Here is a 25,776-nt window from a genome sequence, read left to right on the forward strand (position 1 = left end):
GGTCAGCGCTGGATTAGGATGCTGGGAGAGTGGTGGAATTACTGAAAGTGATGGAGAAATGGAGGGAGGAGGGGGGGTTCAGAGGGTAGAGAGAGAGGGGCATTAAGAAGAAAGAGGGGCATCGGGAAGAAGGGCAAAGGGGAGAGAAACAAGAGTCCAGAAAATGTACAGTAGAGAGCTTAATGTAAAATGGGGGATTGTACAAAGCAAGCAACTTAAATTCCATTTCCATACTTTTGTTGAAGTGCAGTTTGTGTGTTGGCATGCAGTTGACCTCTGTTAGAGTTTTAACAATAATTCATTGTCAGCGGATAGATAATGACTGAGATAATGGTGTTCTAACGGCGACATAAGTGAGGAGGAAGGATACGTGACCCACAGGAATGGGGTCACAGTCAAAGGATTTGTTGACTGTTGTGGAAATCACTCCACTGTGTCTCTATTTGTCTATTCTGTTCCTCTGTTGACCACTCTCATGTATTCATTGTATAACTTTGTTTTTGTTTATCAAACCATATGGGCAGTCACCTCCGCCTGTTTGTTGCACTGTTCTCTCCCCTCCCTCTCCATTCCACCCTCCATTTCTCAGGAGATTACGTCTGGAGACTTGTTAATTGATGGTCGATGATGATAACAGTCAGTGATAGCAGCTTCCTTACACCTCCTCCCAGCAGCCCACTGCACTGAGACTAGGAAACACTGTCACCACTGATAAATCCACGATAATCGAGAATTTCAATAAGCATTTCTCTATGGCTGGCCATGCTTTCCACATGGCTACCGCAACCCCGACCAGCAGCTCTGCACCCCCCGCAGTATCTATGGGGGTGCCACAGGATCCAATTCTCGGGCTGACTCTTTTCTCTGTATATATCAATGATGTCGCTCTTGCTGATTCTTTGATCCACCTCTATGCAGACGACACCATTCTGTACACTTCTGGCCCTTCTTTGGACACAAACGAGCTTCAACGCCATGCAACACTCCTTCCATGGCCTCCAACTGCTCTTAAATGCTTAACTAAATGCATGATCTTTAACCTATCGCTGCCCCCACCTGCCCGCCCAACTAGCATCACTACTCTGGACGGTTCTGACTTAGAAAATGTGGACAACTATAAATACCTAGATGTCTGGATAATCTGTAAACTCTCCTTCCAGACTCACATTAAGCATCTCCAATCCAAAATTAAATCTAGAATCAGCTTCCTATTTCGCAACAAAGCCTCCTTCACTCATGATGCCAAACATACCCTCATAAAACTGACTATCCTACCGATCCTTGACTTCGACAATGTCATTTACAGAACAGCCTCCAACACACTATTCAGCAAATTGGATGCAGTCTATCACAGTGCCATCCGTTTTGTCATATTTGTTTTTCTGCTCTTTTGCACAGCAGTATTTCTACTTGCACATCCTCATCTGCACATATATCACTCCAGTGTAAATTGCTAAATTGTAATGACTTTGCCACTATTGGCCTGTTTATTGCCTTACCTCCTTACTTCATTTGCACACACTGTATACAGATTTTTCTATTGTGTTGTTGACTGTACGTTTGTTTATCCCATGTGTAACTGTGTTGTTGACTGTACGTTTGTTTATCCCATGTGTAACTGTGTTGTTGACTGTATGTTTGTTTATCCCATGTGTAACTGTGTTGTTGACTGTACGTTTGTTTATCCCATGTGTAACTGTGTTGTTGACTGTACGTTTGTTTATCCCATGTGTAACTGTGTTGTTGACTGTATGTTTGTTTATCCCATGTGTAACTGTGTTGTTGACTGTACGTTTGTTTATCCCATGTGTAACTGTGTTGTTGACTGTACGTTTGTTTATCCCATGTGTAACTGTGTTGTTGACTGTACGTTTGTTTATCCCATGTGTAACTGTGTTGTTGACTGTATGTTTGTTTATCCCATGTGTAACTGTGTTGTTGACTGTATGTTTGTTTATCCCATGTGTAACTGTGTTGTTGACTGTATGTTTGTTTATCCCATGTGTAACTGTGTTGTTGACTGTATGTTTGTTTATCCCATGTGTAACTGTGTTGTTGACTGTACGTTTGTTTATCCCATGTGTAACTGTGTTGTTGACTGTACGTTTGTTTATCCCATGTGTAACTGTGTTGTTGACTGTATGTTTGTTTATCCCATGTGTAACTGTGTTGTTGACTGTATGTTTGTTTATCCCATGTGTAACTGTGTTGTTGACTGTACGTTTGTTTATCCCATGTGTAACTGTGTTGTTGACTGTACGTTTGTTTATCCCATGTGTAACTGTGTTGTTGACTGTACATTTGTTTATCCCATGTGTAACTGTGTTGTTGACTGTACGTTTGTTTATCCCATGTGTAACTGTGTTGTTGACTGTACGTTTGTTTATCCCATGTGTAACTGTGTTGTTGACTGTACGTTTGTTTATCCCATGTGTAACTGTGTTGTTGACTGTACGTTTGTTTATCCCATGTGTAACTGTGTTGTTGACTGTACGTTTGTTTATCCCATGTGTAACTGTGTTGTTGACTGTATGTTTGTTTATCCCATGTGTAACTGTGTTGTTGACTGTACGTTTGTTTATCCCATGTGTAACTGTGTTGTTGACTGTACGTTTGTTTATCCCATGTGTAACTGTGTTGTTGACTGTACGTTTGTTTATCCCATGTGTAACTGTGTTGTTGACTGTACGTTTGTTTATCCCATGTGTAACTGTGTTGTTGACTGTACGTTTGTTTATCCCATGTGTAACTGTGTTGTTGACTGTACGTTTGTTTATCCCATGTGTAACTGTGTTGTTGACTGTACGTTTGTTTATCCCATGTGTAACTGTGTTGTTGACTGTACGTTTGTTTATCCCATGTGTAACTGTGTTGTTGACTGTACGTTTGTTTATCCCATGTGTAACTGTGTTGTTGACTGTATGTTTGTTTATCCCATGTGTAACTGTGTTGTTGACTGTACGTTTGTTTATCCCATGTGTAACTGTGTTGTTGACTGTACGTTTGTTTATCCCATGTGTAACTGTGTTGTTGACTGTACGTTTGTTTATCCCATGTGTAACTGTGTTGTTGACTGTACGTTTGTTTATCCCATGTGTAACTGTGTTGTTGACTGTACGTTTGTTTATCCCATGTGTAACTGTGTTGTTGACTGTACGTTTGTTTATCCCATGTGTAACTGTGTTGTTGACTGTATGTTTGTTTATCCCATGTGTAACTGTGTTGTTGACTGTATGTTTGTTTATCCCATGTGTAACTGTGTTGTTGACTGTACGTTTGTTTATCCCATGTGTAACTGTGTTGTTGACTGTACGTTTGTTTATCCCATGTGTAACTGTGTTGTTGACTGTACGTTTGTTTATCCCATGTGTAACTGTGTTGTTGACTGTATGTTTGTTTATCCCATGTGTAACTGTGTTGTTGACTGTATGTTTGTTTATCCCATGTGTAACTGTGTTGTTGACTGTATGTTTGTTTATCCCATGTGTAACTGTGTTGTTGACTGTATGTTTGTTTATCCCATGTGTAACTGTGTTGTTGACTGTATGTTTGTTTATCCCATGTGTAACTGTGTTGTTGACTGTACGTTTGTTTATCCCATGTGTAACTGTGTTGTTGACTGTACGTTTGTTTATCCCATGTGTAACTGTGTTGTTGACTGTACGTTTGTTTATCCCATGTGTAACTGTGTTGTTGACTGTATGTTTGTTTATCCCATGTGTAACTGTGTTGTTGACTGTACGTTTGTTTATCCCATGTGTAACTGTGTTGTTGACTGTACGTTTGTTTATCCCATGTGTAACTGTGTTGTTGACTGTACGTTTGTTTATCCCATGTGTAACTGTGTTGTTGACTGTACGTTTGTTTATCCCATGTGTAACTGTGTTGTTGACTGTACGTTTGTTTATCCCATGTGTAACTGTGTTGTTGACTGTACGTTTGTTTATCCCATGTGTAACTGTGTTGTTGACTGTACGTTTGTTTATCCCATGTGTAACTGTGTTGTTGACTGTATGTTTGTTTATCCCATGTGTAACTGTGTTGTTGACTGTACGTTTGTTTATCCCATGTGTAACTGTGTTGTTGACTGTATGTTTGTTTATCCCATGTGTAACTGTGTTGTTGACTGTACGTTTGTTTATCCCATGTGTAACTGTGTTGTTGACTGTACGTTTGTTTATCCCATGTGTAACTGTGTTGTTGACTGTACGTTTGTTTATCCCATGTGTAACTGTGTTGTTGACTGTATGTTTGTTTATCCCATGTGTAACTGTGTTGTTGACTGTATGTTTGTTTATCCCATGTGTAACTGTGTTGTTGACTGTACGTTTGTTTATCCCATGTGTAACTGTGTTGTTGACTGTATGTTTGTTTATCCCATGTGTAACTGTGTTGTTGACTGTACGTTTGTTTATCCCATGTGTAACTGTGTTGTTGACTGTATGTTTGTTTATCCCATGTGTAACTGTGTTGTTGACTGTACGTTTGTTTATCCCATGTGTAACTGTGTTGTTGACTGTATGTTTGTTTATCCCATGTGTAACTGTGTTGTTGACTGTACGTTTGTTTATCCCATGTGTAACTGTGTTGTTGACTGTATGTTTGTTTATCCCATGTGTAACTGTGTTGTTTTTGTCCCACTGCTTTGCTTCATCTTGGCCAAGTTGCAGTTGTAAATGAGAACTTGTTCTCAACTGGCCTACCTGGTTAAACAAAGGTGAAATATATATGTTTTAATTCACTAGTACATACAGTACCATATCAACACGCATTGGGAGATAACAACAGCCACATGTTCATATCAGCAGTCTATAACAACTTGACACATGTTCATACCAGCAGTCTATAACAACTAGACTCAGGTTCATACCAGCAGTCTATAACAAATAGACACATGTTCATACCAGCAGTCTATAACAACTTGACACATGTTCATACCAGCAGTCTATAACAACTAGACACATGTTCATACCAGCAGTCTATAACAACTAGACACAGGTTCATACCAGCAGTCTATAACAACATGACACATGTTCATACCAGCAGTCTATAACAACTAGACACATGTTCATACCAGCAGTCTATAACAACTAGACACATGTTCATACCAGCAGTCTATAACAACTAGACACAGGTTCATACCAGCAGTCTATAACAAATAGACACAGGTTCATACCAGCAGTCTATAACAAATAGACACATGTTCATACCAGAAGTCTATAACAAATAGACACAGGTTCATACCAGCAGTCTATAACAAATAGACACATGTTCATACCAGCAGTCTATAACAACTAGACACAGGTTCATACCAGCAGTCTATAACAACTAGACACATGTTCATACCAGCAGTCTATAACAAATAGACACATGTTCATACCAGAAGTCTATAACAAATAGACACAGGTTCATACCAGCAGTCTATAACAAATAGACACAGGTTCATACCAGCAGTCTATAACAACTAGACACAGGTTCATACCAGCAGTCTATAACAAATAGACACATGTTCATACCAGAAGTCTATAACAAATAGACACAGGTTCATACCAGCAGTCTATAACAACTAGACACAGGTTCATACCAGCAGTCTATAACAACTAGACACAGGTTCATACCAGCAGTCTATAACAACTAGACACAGGTTCATACCAGCAGTCTATAACAACTAGACACAGGTTCATACCAGCAGTCTATAACAAATAGACACATGTTCATACCAGAAGTCTATAACAAATAGACACATGTTCATACCAGAAGTCTAAAGCTATAACAAATACAAGTTCATACCAGCAGTCTATAACAACTAGACACATGTTCATACCAGCAGTCTATAACAAATAGGCACATGTTCATACCAGAAGTCTAAAACTATAACAAAGACAGGTTCATACCAGCAGTCTATAACAAATAGACACATGTTCATACCAGCAGTCTATAACAAATAGACACAGGTTCATACCAGAAGTCTAAAACTATAACAAAGACAGGTTCATACCAGCAGTCTATAACAAATAGACACATGTTCATACCAGCAGTCTATAACAAATAGACAAAGGTTCATAACAGAAGTCTAAATCTATAACAAAGACAGGTTCATAACAGAAGTCTAAATCTATAACAAAGACAGGTTCATAACAGAAGTCTAAATCTATAACAAAGACAGGTTCATAACAGAAGTCTAAATCTATAACAAAGTCAGGTTCATAACAGAAGTCTAAATCTATAACAAAGACAGGTTCATAACAGAAGTCTAAATCTATAACAAAGACAGGTTCATAACAGAAGTCTAAATCTATAACAAAGTCAGGTTCATAACAGAAGTCTAAATCTATAACAAAGACAGGTTCATAACAGAAGTCTAAATCTATAACAAAGACAGGTTCATAACAGAAGTCTAAATCTATAACAAAGTCAGGTTCATAACAGAAGTCTAAATCTATAACAAAGTCAGGTTCATAACAGAAGTCTAAATCTATAACAAAGACAGGTTCATAACAGAAGTCTAAATCTATAACAAAGTCAGGTTCATAACAGAAGTCTAAATCTATAACAAAGTCAGGTTCATAACAGAAGTCTAAATCTATAACAAAGACAGGTTCATAACAGAAGTCTAAATCTATAACAAAGACAGGTTCATAACAGAAGTCTAAATCTATAACAAAGTCAGGTTCATAACAGAAGTCTAAATCTATAACAAAGTCAGGTTCATAACAGAAGTCTAAATCTATAACAAAGACAGGTTCATAACAGAAGTCTAAATCTATAACAAAGACAGGTTCATACCAGAAGTCTAAATCTATAACAAAGCCAGGTTCATAACAGAAGTCTAAATCTATAACAAATAGACACAGGTTCATAACAGAAGTCTAAATCTATAACAAATAGACACAGGTTCATAACAGCAGTCTAAATCTATAACAAAGACAGGTTCATAACAGCAGTCTAAATCTATAACAAAGACAGGTTCATAACAGCAGTCTAAATCTATAACAAAGACAGGTTCATAACATAAGTCTAAATCTATAACAAAGACAGGTTCATACCAGCAGTCTATAACAAATAGACACATGTTCATACCAGCAGTCTATAACAAATAGACACAGGTTCATACCAGAAGTCTAAAACTATAACAAATAGACACAGGTTCATAACAGAAGTCTAAATCTATAACAAAGACAGGTTCATACCAGAAGTCTAAATCTATAACAAAGACAGGTTCATACCAGAAGTCTAAATCTATAACAAAGACAGGTTCATAACAGAAGTCTAAATCTATAACAAAGACAGGTTCATAACAGCAGTCTAAATCTATAACAAAGACAGGTTCATAACAGCAGTCTAAATCTATAACAAATAGACACAGGTTCATAACAGAAGTCTAAATCTATAACAAAGACAGGTTCATACCAGAAGTCTAAATCTATAACAAAGACAGGTTCATACCAGAAGTCTAAATCTATAACAAAGACAGGTTCATAACAGAAGTCTAAATCTATAACAAATAGACACAGGTTCATAACATAAGTCTAAATCTATAACAAAGACAGGTTCATACCAGAAGTCTAAATCTATAACAAAGACAGGTTCATAACAGAAGTCTAAATCTATAACAAATAGACACAGGTTCATAACAGAAGTCTAAATCTATAACAAAGACAGGTTCATACCAGAAGTCTAAATCTATAACAAAGACAGGTTCATACCAGAAGTCTAAATCTATAACAAAGACAGGTTCATAACAGAAGTCTAAATCTATAACAAATAGACACAGGTTCATAACAGAAGTCTAAATCTATAACAAAGACAGGTTCATAACAGAAGTCTAAATCTATAACAAAGACAGGTTCATAACAGCAGTCTAAATCTATAACAAAGACAGGTTCATAACAGCAGTCTAAATCTATAACAAATAGACACAGGTTCATAACAGAAGTCTAAATCTATAACAAAGACAGGTTCATACCAGAAGTCTAAATCTATAACAAAGACAGGTTCATAGCAGAAGTCTAAATCTATAACAAAGTCAAGTTCATAGCAGAAGTCTAAATCTATAACAAAGGCAGGTTCATAACAGCAGTCTAAATCTATAACAAAGGCAGGTTCATAACAGAAGTCTAAATCTATAACAAAGACAGGTTCATAACAGCAGTCTAAATCTATAACAAAGACAGGTTCATAACAGCAGTCTAAATCTATAACAAAGACAGGTTCATACCAGAAGTCTAAATCTATAACAAAGACAGGTTCATAACAGAAGTCTAAATCTATAACAAAGACAGGTTCATAACAGAAGTCTAAATCTATAACAAAGACAGGTTCATAACAGCAGTCTAAATCTATAACAAAGACAGGTTCATAACAGCAGTCTAAATCTATAACAAAGACAGGTTCATAACAGCAGTCTAAATCTATAACAAAGACAGGTTCATACCAGAAGTCTAAATCTATAACAAAGACAGGTTCATAACAGAAGTCTAAATCTATAACAAAGACAGGTTCATAACAGCAGTCTAAATCTATAACAAAGACAGGTTCATAACAGAAACCACTACCTGCGGTATGGTGTTAGACATACCATTTAGGTGAGGTAGAAATCCTAAATGGACTATGACTAGTTACTGTAACCCAGTGAATTCCTCTGAGGCAGACTCTCCAGATGAGTCTGTGAGAGACTAGCACAGCAGGGCCTGGCGCGACTGGGACCGGCTCCTGGAAGAAGTCACACTCCAAATACTGCCAGCCTTGCCATGAAGACCCAGAAAACACTATTCTGTATGAAAACATGATAGGGATGGAAAGTATTTTACTGTAGTTTTCAGATGTTCTGTCTAGTTTCCTTCATGTTTTTTTCGAAGACATTTTTTGTCCACTCTTGTTCCTATCTGTATGTAGGCCTTGTTCTCGTCCCTCATTTATGCACTACAGGTCAAAGTTTAATTAAAGATCCCTTTTCCCAGGATGCACTGGGCTTCGAGGGCAGCTGTCATGGGTAATGGTGGAACCAATTTGTCATCTGGAGAGAGAATGACAGTAATCCTGCCAACAGAGAGAAAGATGTCAGGAGAATAATGCACATGGAGATGGAGAAGAAAGGCTGGAGAGACAGTGACACCATAGAGAAGAGAGAAAGAGATAGGAGGAGGAAGAGAGAGAGAGAGACTGTAATCCTGTCTAATTCACTTAGTGAAGCGCTGAAGGGGCAAGACACTAAGAGGATTGGGACATTCTCTAAATTAGATCAGTAAAAATAACTAAGTGCAAGGAGAGGTGAGAACGAGTGTGGACATGTGGGCACATGGACACAGGACAGGGGAACAGGACAGGACAGAACAGGGGGACATGAAAGGACATGGGAACAGGACGGGAGAGGGGGACTAAGGATGATAATGAACATCTTTACTGACAGACATCAGAGAATGTTGACCTAGTGCTCCTGTATGAGACTTCTCTCCAAGTCAGAGAAGGAACCAGAATACCCTATTTAGTTCTACTTCAATTGAACCCTAATTCTAAGGCTGACCTACCACCCCCTTTCCCTCTCTCCTCCAACCCTGACTACGCCAGAATCAGACTTCTCTCATAAACAAATCTAATCCTGACAATAATCTCAGTCCAAGACATGGACAATAATCTTGGATCCAAACACTGACTATTACTCTCGATAATAACTAGGTGTTAAACTTTAAGCCCCAGTATTGACTTAGTAAAATGATATAACATGATTGTCAGTCAAGTGTTAATCCAGTGATAGGCCTAACCATAATACTGATCATATTACGACACTAAATTCCACTGAGAATACTGTATTTACCCTTAAAACGAATTATGGAGTGAGTCATTCCTGTTCCGATTCTATTTGACATAAAATCATGACAATAATAATAACAGAACATTTTCATAAAAACAAGAATTACAATAACTTTATTTGTATAGCACTACTTAATACAAGTAACAAAGTGCTTCACGTCATAAAACAAAAGTACTAACAAAGAAACAAAAACAAGAGGAAGGAGAAATGAAAAAAAGAAGATGGCTAATTAAAATCGCACTGTACATTGAAACCAAACGTTAAATTCATCTTTATGAAAGTGTATCTTCACAGTGTCAAAAGAGGATGGAATGAACAGTATTCTCAGTGATAATGATAGAATATGATTACATTCATACTGTAGTTCTATTACTACGATGTTGTCAGCCTTGTCATATCAAACAACCAATATCAGAATTAGACACCATTTAAAGATTGAAATGGACATCCATAACGTTGATTGGTTGATTGAAGAGAAGTACAGTAAATAGCACATAGAGCTCGACGGGGATAGACATTGCTCTCTCCAATTGCTCTTAAATACAAGTAAAACTAAATGCATGCTCTTCAACCGATCGCTACCTGCACCTACCCGCCTGTCCAACATCACTACTCTGGACGGCTCTGACTTAGAATACGTGGACAACTACAAATACTTAGGTGTCTGGTTTGACTGTAAACTCTCCTTCCAGACCCATATCAAACATCTCCAATCCAAAGTTAAATATAGAATTGGCTTCCTATTTCGCAACAAAGCATCCTTCACTCATGCTGCCAAACATACCCTTGTAAAACTGACCATCCTACCAATCCTCGACTTTGGCGATGTCATTTACAAAATAGCCTCCAATACCCTACTCAACAAATTGGATGCAGTCTATCACAGTGCAATCCGTTTTGTCACCAAAGCCCCATATACTACCCACCTTTGCGACCTGTACGCTCTCGTTGGCTGGCCCTCGCTTCATACTCGTCGCCAAACCCACTGGCTCCATGTCATCTACAAGACCCTGCTAGGTAAAGTCCCCCCTTATCTCAGCTCGCTGGTCACCATAGCATCTCCCACCTGTAGCACACGCTCCAGCAGGTATATCTCTCTAGTCACCCCCAAAACCAATTCTTTCTTTGGCCGCCTCTCCTTCCAGTTCTCCGCTGCCATTGACTGGAACGAACTACAAAAATCTCTGAAACTGGAAACACTTATCTCCCTCACTAGCTTTAAGCACCAACTGTCAGAGCAGCTCACAGATTACTGCACCTGTACATAGCCCACCTATAATTTAGCCCAAACAACTACCTCTTTCCCAACTGTATTTAATTAATTAATTAATTTTGCTCCTTTGCACCCCATTATTTTTATTTCTACTTTGCACATTCTTCCATTGCAAAACTACCATTCCAGTGTTTTACTTGCTATATTGTATTTACTTTGCCACCATGGCCTTTTTTGCCTTTACCTCCCTTCTCACCTCATTTGCTCACATTGTACAGTGCCTTGCGAAAGTATTCGGCCCCCTTGAACTTTGCGACCTTTTGCCACATTTCAGGTTTCAAACATAAAGATATAAAACTGTATTTTTTTGTGAAGAATCAACAACAAGTGGGACACAATCATGAAGTGGAATGGCATTTATTGGATATTTCAAACTTTTTTAACAAATCAAAAACTGAAAAATTGGCCGTGCAAAATTATTAAGCCCCCTTAAGTTAATACTTTGTAGCGCCACCTTTTGCTGCGATTACAGCTGTAAGTCGCTTGGGGTATGTCTCTATCAGTTTTGCACATCGAGAGACTGAAATGTTTTCCCATTCCTCCTTGCAAAACAGCTCGAGCTCAGTGAGGTTGGATGGAGAGCATTTGTGAACAGCAGTTTTCAGTTCTTTCCACAGATTCTCGATTGGATTCAGGTCTGGACTTTGACTTGGCCATTCTAACACCTGGATATGTTTATTTTTGAACCATTCCATTGTAGATTTCACTTTATTTTTTGGATCATTGTCTTGTTGGAAGACAAATCTCCGTCCCAGTCTCAGGTCTTTTGCAGACTCCATCAGGTTTTCTTCCAGAATGGTCCTGTATTTGGCTCCATCCATCTTCCCATCAATTTTAACCATCTTCCCTGTCCCTGCTGAAGAAAAGCAGGCCCAAACCATTATGCTGCCACCACCATGTTTGACAGTGGGGATGGTGTGTTCAGGGTGATGAGCTGTGTTGCTTTTACGCCAAACATAACATTTTGCATTGTTGCCAAAAAGTTCAATTTTGGTTTCATCGGACCAGAGCACCTTCTTCCACATGTTTGGTGTGTCTCCCAGGTGGCTTGTGGCAAACTTTAAACAACACTTTTTATGATATCTTTAAGAAATGGCTTTATTCTTGCCACTTTTCCATAAAGGCCAGATTTGTGCAATATACGACTGATTGTTGTCCTATGGACAGAGTCTCCCACCTCAGCTGTAGATCTCTGCAGTTCATCCAGAGTGATCATGGGCCTCTTGGCTGCATCTCTGATCAGTCTTCTCCTTATATGAGCTGAAAGTTTAGAGGGACAGCCAGGTCTTGGTAGATTTGCAGTGGTCTGATACTCCTTCCATTTCAATATTATCGCTTGCACAGTGCTCCTTGGGATGTTTAAAGCTTGGGAAATCTTTTTGTATCCAAATCCGGCTTTAAACTTCTTCACAACAGTATCTCGGACCTGCCTGGTGTGTTCCTTGTTCTTCATGATGCTCTCTGCGCTTTTAACGGACCTCTGAGACTATCACAGTGCAGGTGCATTTATACGGAGACTTGATTACACACAGGTGGATTGTATTTATCATCATTAGTCATTTAGGTCAACATTGGATCATTCAGAGATCCTCAATGAACTTCTGGAGAGAGTTTGCTGCACTGAAAGTAAAGGGGCTGAATAATTTTGCACGCCCAATTTTTCAGTTTTTGATTTGTTAAACATTTTTGAAATATCCAATAAATGTCGTTCCACTTCATGATTGTGTCCCACTTGTTGTTGATTCTTCACAAAAAAAATACAGTTTTATATCTTTATGTTTAAAGCCTGAAATGTGGCAAAAGGTCGCAAAGTTCAAGGGGACCGAATACTTTCGCAAGGCACTGTATATAGACTTGTTTATACTGTATTATTGACTGTATGTTTGTTTTACTCCATGTGTAACTCTGTGTCGTTGTATCTGTCGAACTGCTTTGGTTTAAGTCGCAATTGTAAATGAGAACTTGTTCTCAACTTGCCTACCTGGTTAAATAAAGGTGAAATAAATAAATAAGCTATTTGTTAGGGGTGGTAATATTTAGATGTACGTTTACAACCACTAGCATATTAGGAATAGGCTTTATGTCATAGAAAATACAGGCTTTTGGGGACTGTAAATGATCACAGATGCTATTTAAAACAAAGGCAGCCAAATGTTCTCCATCTTCTCTATCTACAAAATAAACTTTCACTCTCAGCTTCTGTCTTATTTTGGACATTATTTTTATTTATTTGTTATTTCCATGATTTTTATTTCTACTTTGCACATTCTTCCACTGCAAACCTACCATTCCAGTGTTTTACTTGCTATATTGTATTTACTTCGCCACCATGGCCTTTTTTTTTTGCCTTTACCTCCCTTATCTCACCTCATTTGCTCACATCGTATATATACTTATTTTTCTACAGTATTATTGACTGTATGCTTGTTTTACTCCATGTGTAACTCTGTTGTTGTATGTGTCGAACTGCTTTGCTTTATCTTGGCCAGGTCGCAATTGTAAATGAGAACTTGTTCTCAACTTGCCTAACTGGTTAAATAAAGGTGAAATAAAAAATAACAATTTTTATAAAACAACTATTGAAACTTCATTTTCATGAGATGAACAAATTCAATGGTTTCCTCCTTTCCGTAAATTAATTCTGCACTCATAGAATTGGAATGGACTTTTAATCGGCTTGATTCACAAACAAAACATGTGGTATCCAGTATCCTTTGATTGTCTCCTTTCTGCTCACATAACCTCTCAGTTGTCTCACCCAACAATACACCATCTCCTAGTTCCATCCAACCTATCCCAGAGAGCAGTCTAGAACCCAGCCTAGAACCCAGTCTTGAACCAAGAGAACCCAAGCATGCCACTGCATTCTCACAAAAATTCAAAAATTGATACCCCCACCCAACACTTACGTGACGCCAATTCATCTCTGTGAAACCAGACTTCTGACAGAACAGAGCATAATTGGGAAATGCTATTTTAAATTCCCTTCGCTCCCACACAGACCTTCTAGCTCCGTCCAACCTATCCCAGAGAGCAGTCTAGAACCCAGAGCCAGAGAACCCAGAGCCAGAGAACCCAAGCGTCCTACATGCCATCATGTTCTCACAAACAATGGTCCACCCCAAGTAAACTCTTACGTGACGCCAATTCATCTCTGTGAAGCTATGCCTCGGAAAGAACAGAATTGGGAAATGTGATTTCTTTTTCATTTAGTTTTATTCCTCACAAACCACCCATCCCCCTCGTGCAGAATGTCGGGGGGGGTTGTTGGGTTGTTGGGATTAGGAATCGATTACGAAGAAATTGGACTGTAGGGCTGGCTACGTCTCGCAGGGGCGCTGGCCTGGCCGCAGGATGATTACAGTATTTACAGAACATCCCGGTGGCCAGCTTGTTTGCCAGGGATTAGAGGCAAAGAAATGAATCATATTTTTAAGTCCTAAGTGTATCTGTGTCTCCTGCTCTGTCCCACTCTGTCTCTGTGCTTTACTAGTCCATATGCTGCTCCCAGGGATTACCATGGGGGAGGTTCTGGTCCTCTCGTCTGTTTCCTCCATCGCTCTACTCCTCTTTCTCATCTCTTATCCATCTCCTTACTTTTCATCTCTCTTTCCTCTCCTGCCTCGTTTCTCATTTCTCATATCCCTTTATCCCTCTCTCTATTCCTCCCTCTCCTATTTTTCTTTATCATCTCTCTGCTCCCTGACTATAGACGCGTAAATTAATAGAGGGGCAGTGTGTACCCTAGCGGTTAAGAGTGTTGGGCCAGTAACCAAAAGGTCACTGGTTCGAATCCCCAAGCTGTTACCGTGGAAAATATTCCGTTCTGCCCTTGGGGATGGCAATTAACTCTCAACAACAACTGCTCCGGTGATGTCGACTACGGCAGCCCCACGCACCTCTCTGATTCAGAGGATGCATTCAGTTGTGCAACTGACTAGATATCTCCTTCCCTAATCTGCACTATCTTTGGGGTATCCTTACCATCTATGTCAGGGGTTCCCACATTTTTTTCACTCAGGCCCCCTTCCAGCATTGGGTAACATCCCACACCCTCCTCCTGCGTGCATACGTCATGTCTATTTCTATGGGAACAGGCACTGTTCATGACACAAACTGTTCACACCGCTCTTGTCGGTGGAGAAGAACATTTGACATGTTTAAAGTTTATTTCCTGCAATTCTACACATTTTGTCATGGAGTGTAGTGAGAATGTTGCCTTTTTAAAACATATTTTCTGCTATTCTACACATATTGCCATGGCTAATGTGTGTTCATGTGATAGCTGAGTGACTCAAACATTACAACAAAATCTATTTGGCTAAAAAGCCTAGCTAAAAAAAACGTTAGCTGACACGGGCTAGTTGATCTGGATATTACTTACAAGTTATAAATAGCTCTACGGTCTGCAATGACTGACATGACAAGAGGAAAACTGATGGTGCACTACCCAATTTAGAAATTGCACCTTGTGGATTCTATAATTACAACTTTCAAGAGTAAACTGAAGGCTGACAGAGTTCCTTAAAAAATATGATTATATATATACTGGTATTGTATATACAGTACCAGTTTGGACACACCTACTCATTCAAGGGTTTTTCTTAATTTTTTACTATTTTCTAATAGTGAAGACATCAAAACTATGAAATAACACATGGAATCATGTTGTAACCAAAAAAGTGTTAAACAAATCCAAATATATTTTATATTTGAGATTTTTCAAGGTAGCCACCCTTTGCCTTGATGGCAGCTTTGTACACTCTTGACATTCTTTAAGTAATGATGGACTGTCATTTCTCTTTGTTTATTTGAGCTGTTCTTGCCACAGTAATGAACATGGTCTTTTACCAGATAGGGCTATCTTCTGTTTATCACCCCTATCTTGTCACAACACAACTGAATGGCTCAAATGCATTAAGAAGGGGAAAAATCCACAAATGAACTTTTAACGAGGCACACCTGTTAATTGAAATGCATTCCAGGTGACTTCCTCATGAAGCTGGATGAGAGAATGCCAAGTCTGTGCAAAGCTGTCATCAAGGCAATGGGTGGCTATTTGTATATATAATCTATGTAACTCTGTGGACATTGTGTTGAAATGCGAAGATCTACCGAGCAAGAATATTATTCACCAAGCAGATTTTCATCTGAACAGAGACGCTGTGCCATTACAGTCCTAAAACAAACTTTGACCCAAATATGTCAATGGGCTCATATTCAGAAATAGTCTTGAGTAAGAGAGCTGATTGAGGATTGGTTTGGTCTTTTAGATAATAATGAATAAGGTTATATGGACAGGAAGGACCCTGATCCTAGATCAGCACTCCTACCTACTCTGAGATGCTTTGTGAATACGGTCCCAGATATTTGTTTAACCTGCATTGGTCTTTTTACAACCTATTGTCCAGTGCTTTTTTCATAACACAGGTCTAGCTGACCTTACTGACAAAACACATGGACATATATGTCAGCCATCCAAATCCCTACCTCTCTCATGTCTCTGCTTTGGGAGGTTCAACAATTGGCCCCCACAATCTTATGCCTACTTCTAATTTGTTTCTACTCTGTTCTTTCTCCTCTCAACATCTCCCCTCTCAACCTTTTGCATGGATCAGAGTAGTGTCCCTGGACGTCACCTTTCTATCCCATTCTGTGTATGTACGACAGATACTTTACCTCCTGCTCTCTTTGCAGGGATACAACATGATAACACATGTAAGAGTGGGAAAGTGATCTAGAAGAGGCCTGCAATCTTAATAGTTGCTTCATTCTTATTGGTTGGATGATTAACTTCTTATGGCTGCAGGGGCAGTATTGAGTAGCTTGGATGAAAGGTGCACAGAGTAAACGGCCTGCTCCCCAGTCTCAGTTGCTAATATATGCATGTATTAGTAGTATTGGATAGAAAACACTTTGAAGTTTCTAAAACTGTTTGAATGATGTCTGTGTATAACAGAACTCATGGCAGGCAAAACCCTGAGAAGAAATCCAAACAGGAAGTGAGAAATCTGAGGTTGGTTGATGTTCAACCCAGGCCCTATTGAATTCACAGTGAGATATGAATGAAGTTGCACTTCTTAGGGCTTCCACTAGATGTCAACCGTCTTTAGAAACTTGAATGAGGCTTCTACTGTGTTGTGGGACTGAATAAGAGCTGAATGAGTCAGGTTACTGGCAGAGAGCCATTTCCTGGTCATGCGCATTCCACATGATATCGACCTGCGTTCCATTGCTCCTCTACACACGAAGGAATTCTCCCGTTGGAACTTTATTGAAGATTTGTGATAAAAACATCCTAATGATTGATTCTATACTTAGTTTGAAATGTTTCTTCGACCTGTAATATAACTTTTTGTTAAGTTTTTGTCCGAAGTAATGCTCGACCTGCACGAGCGTTTGGATATGTATACCTAACGCGCTAACAAAAGTAGCTACTTGGACATAAATAACGGACATTATTAAACAAATCGAGCATTTATTGTGGAACTAGGATTCCTGGGAGTGCATTCTGATGAAGATCATCAAAGGTAAGGGAATATTTATAATGTGATTTCCTGTGTCTGTTGACTCCAACATGGCGGCTAATTTTATTATTTTTCTGAGCGCCGTCTCAGATTATTGCATGGTTTGCTTTTTCCGTAAGGTTTTTTAAAAATCTGACACATCGGTTGCATTAAGGAGAGGTATATCTATAATTATATATGTATAACTTGTATTATCATCTACATTTATGATGAGTATTTCTGTTGAATCGATGTGGCTATGCAAAATCACTGGTTGTTTTTGGAACTAGTGAACGTAACTCGCCAATGTAAACTCAGTTTTTTAAAATAAAAATATAAACTTTATCAAACAAAACATACATGTATTGTGTAACATGAAGTCCTATGAGTGTCATCTGATGAAGATCATCGAAGGTTAGTGAATAATTTTATCTCTATTTGTGCTTTTTGTGACTCCTATCTTTGGCTGGGAAAATGGCTGTGTTTATTCTGTGGCTTGGTGGTGACCTAACATACTCGTTTGTGGTGCTTTCGCTGTAAACCATATTTGAAATTGGACACTGTGGTGGGATTATCAACAAGATTACATTTAAAACGGTATAAGATACATGTATGTTTGGGGAATTGTAATTATGAGATGTCTGTTGTGTTGAATTTGGCACCCTGCACATTACTGGCTGTTGTCATATCGATCCCGTTAATGTGATTGCAGCCATAAGAAGTTTTAAGTGCCGCTAAAGTGTACATGTCACGCCCTGACCATAGAGAACTGTTTATTATCTGTGTTGGTTGGGGTGTGACAGTAACTAGGGTGGGTTATCTAGGTCATTATTGATCTATGTTGGCCTGGTATGGTTCCCAATCAGAGACAGCTGTTTATTGTTGTCTCTGATTGGGGATCATATTTAGGCAGCCATTTTCCCATTGTGCTTAGTGGGATCTTGTCTAGGTATAGTTGCCAGTGAGCATTATATCAGCTTTACGTTTCGTTTGTGCTCTTTATTGTTTTTGTTCTTTGAGTTTTTCTCTTCCTAATTAAAAGGATGGAAACATACCACGCTGCATCTAGGTCCACTCCTTATAGTGATCGTGACAGAAGATCCCACCACAAACGGACCAAGCAGCATGGCCAGGAGGAGCAGACATCCTGGACATGGGAGGATATCTTGGATGGTAAGGGATCCTGGACATGGGAGGAGATCCTGGCTGGAAAGGATCGCCTTCCATGGGAGCAGACGGAGGCAGCGAGGGAGGAACAACGACGATACCGGGGTTCGCGGCCACGACGGAAGCCCGAGAGGCAGCCTCAAAACATTTTTTGGGGAGGGTCACATGGGGTGGTTGGTGGAGCCAACTCCCCGCACTCGCTTTAAGGGGCGTGTGACCGTTCAGGAACCGTGTTATGCGGTGCTACGCACTGTGTCTCTAGTGCGCATTCACTCGGTGCCAGCTCTCCGCACTTTCTTTGTGAAACTGAGCATCCAGCCAGGATGGGTTGTGCCGACTCAGCGCTCCTGGTCTCCAGTACGCCTCCTCGGACCAGGATATCCTGCGGCGGATCTACGCACTGTGTTTCCAGTGCGCCTTCACAGCCCAGTGCATCCTGTGTCAGTGCCCCACACTTGCCAGACTAAAGTGAGCATCCAGCCAGGACGGGTTGTGCCAGCTCTACGCTCTAGACCTCTAGTGCACCTCCACAGTTCAGTAGGTCCTTTGCCTCCTCCCCGCACTCGCCCTGAGGTGCGTGTCATCAGCGCGGTGCCACCTGTACCGGTCCCACGCATCAGGCCTCCAGTGCACCTCCACAGTCCAGTACGTCCTGAGCCTCCTCCAAGCACTCGCCCTGAGGTGCGTGTCATCAGCCCGGTGCCACCTGTACCGCTCCCACGCATCAGGTCTCCAGTGCGCTTCCACAGTCCAGAGCTTCCGGCGACAGTTCCCAGTCCAGAGCTTCCGGTGACAGTTCCCAGTCCAGAGCTTCCGGCGACAGTTCCCAGTCCAGAGCTTCCGGCGACGTTCCAAAGTCCGGAACCTCCTGAGACGGTCCACAGTCCAGAACTTCCTGAGACGGTCCGCATTCCGGAACCTCCTGAGACGGTCCACAGTCCAGAACTTCCTGAGACGGTCCGCATTCCGGAACCTCCTGAGACGGTCCACAGTCCGGAAACTCCTGAGATGGTCCGCGTTCCGGAACCTCCTGAGACGGTCCACAGTCCAGAACTTCCTGAGACGGTCCGCATTCCGGAACCTCCTGAGACGGTCCACAGTCCGGAAACTCCTGAGACGGCGACGATACTCCGGCGATGATCTATGGTCCGGAGTACCCCGGCGACGATCCACGGTCCGGTTCCTCCGGCGACGATACACGGTCCGGAGCATCCGGCAACGATCCCCGCACCAGAGCCACCACGGTCGGAGTCCGCACCTTTGGGGGGGTACTGTCACTCCCTGACCATAGAGAGCTGTTAATTCTCTGTGTTGGTTGGGGCATGACAGTGTCTAGGGTGGGTTATCTAGGTGATTATTGATCTATGTTGGCTTGGTATGGTTCCCAATCAGAGACAGCTGTTTATTGTTGTCTCTGATTGGGGATCATTTTTAGGCAGCCATTTTCCCATTGTGGTTTGTGGAATCTTGTCTAGGTATAGTTGCCAGTGAGCATTATATCAGTGTCACGTTTCGTTTGTGCGCTTTATTGTTTTTGTTCTTTGAGTTTTTCTCTTTCTAATTAAAAGGATGGAAACATACCACGCTGCATCTTGGTCCACTGCTTATAATGATCATGACAGTACAATGTGGTTGGCATGCTGCTGTTCATTGCACACTGATAGGATTGTGTTCTTACTTTGTGTGGGCGCATTTTTATACACGTGGTTATTATGTGAGCATTTATGTACCCGTTTTAAAAGAGGAACTTTGCATATTTTATTTGTGTGTCAACAGAGTGAATTCCTTTTTTCAGCATGTGAACTGGATGCAATCAGTGTGTAGGGATAATCTTTGATTCCAATGGAGTGAGTCTTTGATTAAATGTTATTTTCTTAGCCGAAAGCAATTTTTCTTTTAGACAATGAAGTTATGCTACCCCTTGTAGTAGTACTGTATCCATCCGTCTTTTAGCCTGTTGTGAAGCTCAATGTATTGGAATATGACCATAAAACACAAAGACCCCACAGACTTTCTTCAGTTGTTTAATGTCTTAAAACTAAATATCTGTCCCATGTAGAGTTGGGGAAACACACAAGAGATATGTCTGATATACTAAAGAGGGTGAGTCATTCGTATCAGGACACAAAGAAAAGCATATATTAGAATGCAAATATTGAAAGTATACAATCAAGAACTATACACAGTATTATATCTTATCACCACTAATTGTATTGGATAAAGCCCTGAGTTTGAAAAACGTTGGTCAGAAAAGACGAGACCAGAAAACTGAAATTAAAAATATATATATTGCTAGTCTTGTAGAAATTAGGAGTGAAGTTGCGTGGTGTGTCTGTGTAACACATTGTTGGTGCCAGACATGATTGCATTTTCAAGTAAAGTTTAATATTTACAAAAAGAACAAAATAAACAGAATAATAGCAATATTCATAAGAGCTGTGGAATTAATAATAATTATATTAATAATGATAATATTAACGTCAAACAAATTACCACAATTGTACTTCAAAGGACGCACAAATTTAAAGAAACATAATATGTTATAGTCTAATACAAAAAAAGATTAAACGATACAACAACACAAAATGGTACCCCTCGCTCCTTTACAGGTAACAACTGAGAGAAGCTCCGTGCTTTCTGTGCAAGGGTAGCGCAGTCATGGCCAGACCCTTCCCTTTCTACTGTCTTCTCTCCTGCAAATATCTCATTGTAACAGCATATTCGGCAACAGGGTTTGTTAAGTCATTAAGGGAAAATGTTGTATTTAAGTGACGTAATCATCATAGTCGTCCACCCTCCCCCAACAAACTCTACGCAAAGGCTACACATTGGTCATCCTTGCAGATCCCAGAATGCCTTGTGCCCAGATGTGATTCATTCCATGATGGGTGCTTAAAGACAAGAGGTCTGTTACTAACCCTATAGCCCTAACCCTGCCCCTCTTTCTTACCCCCTTACCCCCTTTCACTCTAACACACTGTCTGCCGAGGGTCCCCTCCCTTCAAAGCTACTGGGGGAAAAGGATACAACAATAGACTATGGTCTCTACTTGACAGTACCAAAGGTTATCCTTGCTTTACCCATCCCCTCTTGCTTATTGAGAAACACATGCACGTATGTGTGTCTGTCTGTGTGTCTGCCTGTGTGTCTGTTTGGCTCCAGGATCTCTGTTCACCAAATATGAAAAGCAGCTTCATAACAAAAATAAACCATAAAACAAATGACAGAGGGAAAAAGAAAACAACATTGTCCCCATTGGAGTCAGTCTTCATCTATGGCTGGAACTCCCTCTGTTTGTTCAATATCAAATTCAAGGCAGAGTCATTTTCTTCATTACAATGTACACAACTTTCAATTGTTCTGAAGTAATGACAAAAATAACCACTGGATCAAATTTGGTCAAAAGTCAAGGCCAGCCCACCCATCTTGGGGATTGAATTCCACTTTTCCTTTCTAGTTTTCAGTTACCATTAAGCACAACAAGACCACTAAAGGAGTGACAGATCTTGTTCAGAAATCAACTTGGGGTTGACTATCAGCTACCTGCACGATGGGATCCATTGCAACCAATATTTGAATCTTCTTTTTTCTATTTTCTACTCTTTTTAAGTAAATTGTTCATTCTCTCCATCAAATTTATACCCCATTCATCCTTCAAGTCGCAATCTCTGTTCATTTGGTCCACAAAACCCTGATTATGGAATACAAGAATGGACCTTTGTCAATTATGCAGTTTTTTTTCTAAATGTAATCATCAAATTATAAATGTATTCAATTTCATTCTACAGGTATTGCTTTCAATAGTGTGGTATGTAGTCCTTTTTAATAAAATCGGTTTTCAATTTTAGTATCTCGTGTTGATTTGTTTGTCATCAATTCTATATGACTATCTTTATTACTTTAATGTACCATTGATTGTGCATTCTCACATTGATAATGCTGTGTTGATTGTGCATTCTCACATTGATAATGCTGTGTTGATTGTGCATTCTCACATTGATAATACTGTGTTGATTGTGCATTCTCACATTGATAATGCTGTATTGATTGGATATAATAGATTTGACAATATTGATTGGATATAATAGATTGATTGGATTGATTGGATATAATAGATTTGATGTGATCAGTGATTTCTTGTCACCTTCCCAACAATCACAAATTCCAACATCAATGCTTCCACATTGCTGTCCATAACACAAGAAATAATGACATATTACTCAGTCAATGAGTTCATGGACTGAAATGATTAGTTGACCATCTATGTGTCCAAGTCTTTAACACTGAATGGAATGGGAGCTTCTCCTGGCTGGTCCCTTCCTTACCTCCTCCCACCTACAAGACCTGGAACTTCCAGGAGTTCTGGTCTTTGTAGTCCAGGCAGTCAGCTGCGTTGAAGTTGAGTTTCCAGGAGGCAGCTTGGTCCTTGTAGTCCAGGCAGTCGACGGCCCCGAAGCCCAGCGAGGCGGCTGTGTAGCCCTGTGAGGACAGAGAGGGGGACTGGCTTAGGTGCCCACCCATAGAGGTGATGGGGCTGAGGGCACCCCCTGTGGCAGAGAGCTGTGAGTGCATGGGCGACAGGTAGGAGCTGCAGTCCAGGCCAGTGAAGTAAGAGGATGAGCCTGCGTAGCTCTGGGTGTAGGCCGGGGCCTGGGTGTAGGTCATGGGGTAGGCAGAAGAGCGCTGCATGCAGGGTGTGGTGGAGGCTGACAGGGGGTCTGGCAGCGGGGAGATGGAGGCAGGGCTCCAAATGGACACGGTCGCGTTGGCACTGCTGGAGCTGGGGGTGATGGCGGTGCCAAGGGGAAGGGGTGCTGGACTGTAGGACCCGTTGGTGTTGGCACTGGCCTCAGAGTTGGCCTCCCGGGCTGGAGAGGCCTTCTTCTTAGGTGGACGAGGTTTAGACTGGCCCGTGCTCTGCTGTGCCTGCTGGCGGCATTTAGCACGACGGTTCTTGAACCATACCTGTGGAGGAGCACGTGGTGAGTTCTCAGACAACTCAGCTCCCATTCTGGCCAAACAATCACTGACGTTTTGTAAATTGACAATTGAACCACTTTCATTTTTGCAAGATCATTTAAACAATTCTAGTGGGAATTTATGCATGAGAGTATATAGCATGTTTATTACCTGTACACGAGACTCTGGTAGGTTGATCTTAAGGGCCACTTCTTCTCTCATGAAGATGTCGGGGTAGCGCGTCTTGGAAAACAGTGCCTCCAGGATGTCCAACTGCGCGCGCGTAAATGTGGTCCTTTCCCGACGCTGCTTTCTGGGGATGTCTAAAATACACACACACACACAAATATTATTTTTCCTATATTTCGTTTCATCATATATTTGTTTTTGTGAACCTTTTCCCCCTTGGCTATTGCTTTCAAATGGAACACGAGAAAAAGAGAACGGAACAAATAAACTGTAAATCACTTGTTTGGTGTTTGGTCAAATTGCCAAGGTAAATAATAGTCTAAATTAAATAAGTCTCATTTAGAATTTAATTCGTGTATATTCGTGTTATATAATTATACTAGTAAGTAGTTACACTGAGGCATAAATTATGTTCTCTACGAAAATATGTATTGTATATTCAGGGGTGCTTTGTTTCCAATGTTATAGAAAATAAATATATGGCTCTGGCCTTCACACGTAATATCGTAGATAATTCAGCCAGAAGTCGTTTCGTTTGTTACATCATTAGATAAACAACAATACAGTTCAAAATCTAGTTGTTTTAAAATTGGTCAAAAATGTATCGTTCCCTTTTATGTAAAAAAAATGTGCTATTTAATGTTCGAGTGTTTTATGAACTTTAATTAAAATATTTAACATTATCCATTGATTCAGATATACATTGTGGCTTTATAAAACATAAACAAATACTAAATAAAATACATTGTATAAAGGGAACGAAATGTATCTTGATAAAACATGTATATTTTCACAGGAAGTTAGGTCTTAGTGAATTAGACTGGTGATCATAACGCATGGCCCTGGATCAATCATTGAACAAAAAAACACACATTTTCATACAAATAGTTGTTAGGCCTACCACTTACACATCAAGTAAATAGGTCATCTCATTTTAAAGCTATCATTTTACTCCTAGGCCCTTCAAACAAGTTACTATGGACGTTCCCCATATCTTTACAAAGATAAACAAACATGGAGTTTTTTGTTGTATGTGCGCAAAAGGCATTTCCATTTGAAACAACGATGACCGTCGAAATTTGGCATCAGCTAAGAATAAAATATGGAGATATATTATGCACAATTCGCTGTCATAAGTCAAACAATAAGAACGAAAACAACATAATGGGGTTCGTTGTGCACCGATCCTTTTACGCACTCGTTGCGCATGGATAGGTTAGCAGTACCGCTTGGAATTCCGGCTGGATTCTGCCCGTTTTTCCATCATATAAAGTGCAATTGTTGAGACAAACATTTCTAAAACATTAAAAAGTTGAAAATATGACTTACTTGGGTATCCGACGGCAGAGTGTAGTAGATCCATGCCCGGGCCAGACAGAGTTAACCCGTTCACGGCGTAATGAGGCTGCTTAATGTAGGACATCATGCCTGTGCCGGCTTTAAAACGCTCCCTCACCCTCTCTCTCTCTTACACTCAGGCCGGGGGCCGGGTCTTCTGCTATTCTCCAGGGGGTGTCTCTCTCTCTCTCTCTCTCTCTCTCTCTCTCTCTCTCTCTCTCTCTCTCTCTCTCTCTCTCTCTCTCTCTCTCTCTCTATGTCCCTCCCTCTCTCTCTTTCTCTCAGACACTTGTTTTTCTTTATATCTTTCGATCGGATTTTTGTTTTGTTTTCCTATTTTGTTGCTGACCCTGTCGCAGTATGTTGCCAACTTTTGAGGCTACAGTAGCACCTGTGCCCGTCGGTAGAGTGAAGGTGCAGAGCGCTGGTAGAGTGCAGGTGCAGGGCGCCGGTAGAGTGAAGGTGCAGAGCGCCGGTAGAGTGCAGGTGCAGGGCGCCGGTACTCCTTGTCTGCTGCCTTCACACCTATTGAT

At 40.4% G+C, this 25,776-nt stretch overlaps 1 protein-coding gene and 1 long non-coding RNA gene across 2 annotated transcripts; one reads left to right on the forward strand and one right to left on the reverse strand.

Annotated features, from left to right (window-relative positions):
- The first annotated feature begins 6,792 nt into the window (after nt 1-6,792).
- On the forward strand, nt 6,793-13,645 carry LOC127908631 (uncharacterized). The gene is made up of 3 exons (XR_008067808.1): nt 6,793-7,474; nt 7,551-7,846; nt 8,067-13,645. It is a non-coding gene; the product is annotated as an uncharacterized LOC127908631 (long non-coding RNA).
- A 7,475-nt stretch (nt 13,646-21,120) lies between these two features.
- LOC118396943 (homeobox protein otx5-like) lies at nt 21,121-25,492 on the reverse strand. The gene is made up of 3 exons (XM_035791331.2): nt 25,235-25,492; nt 23,888-24,039; nt 21,121-23,722 (listed from the first exon to the last, which is right to left on the reverse strand). The coding sequence occupies exons 1-3, from the start codon at nt 25,329-25,331 to the stop codon at nt 23,093-23,095; spliced, it is 879 nt and encodes a 292-aa protein (XP_035647224.2). The 5' UTR covers nt 25,332-25,492; the 3' UTR covers nt 21,121-23,092.
- Nucleotides 25,493-25,776: the final 284 nt, after the last annotated feature.

Source organism: Oncorhynchus keta, chromosome 18, assembly GCF_023373465.1.
Source record: "Oncorhynchus keta strain PuntledgeMale-10-30-2019 chromosome 18, Oket_V2, whole genome shotgun sequence".
Lineage (NCBI taxonomy): Eukaryota > Metazoa > Chordata > Actinopteri > Salmoniformes > Salmonidae > Oncorhynchus > Oncorhynchus keta.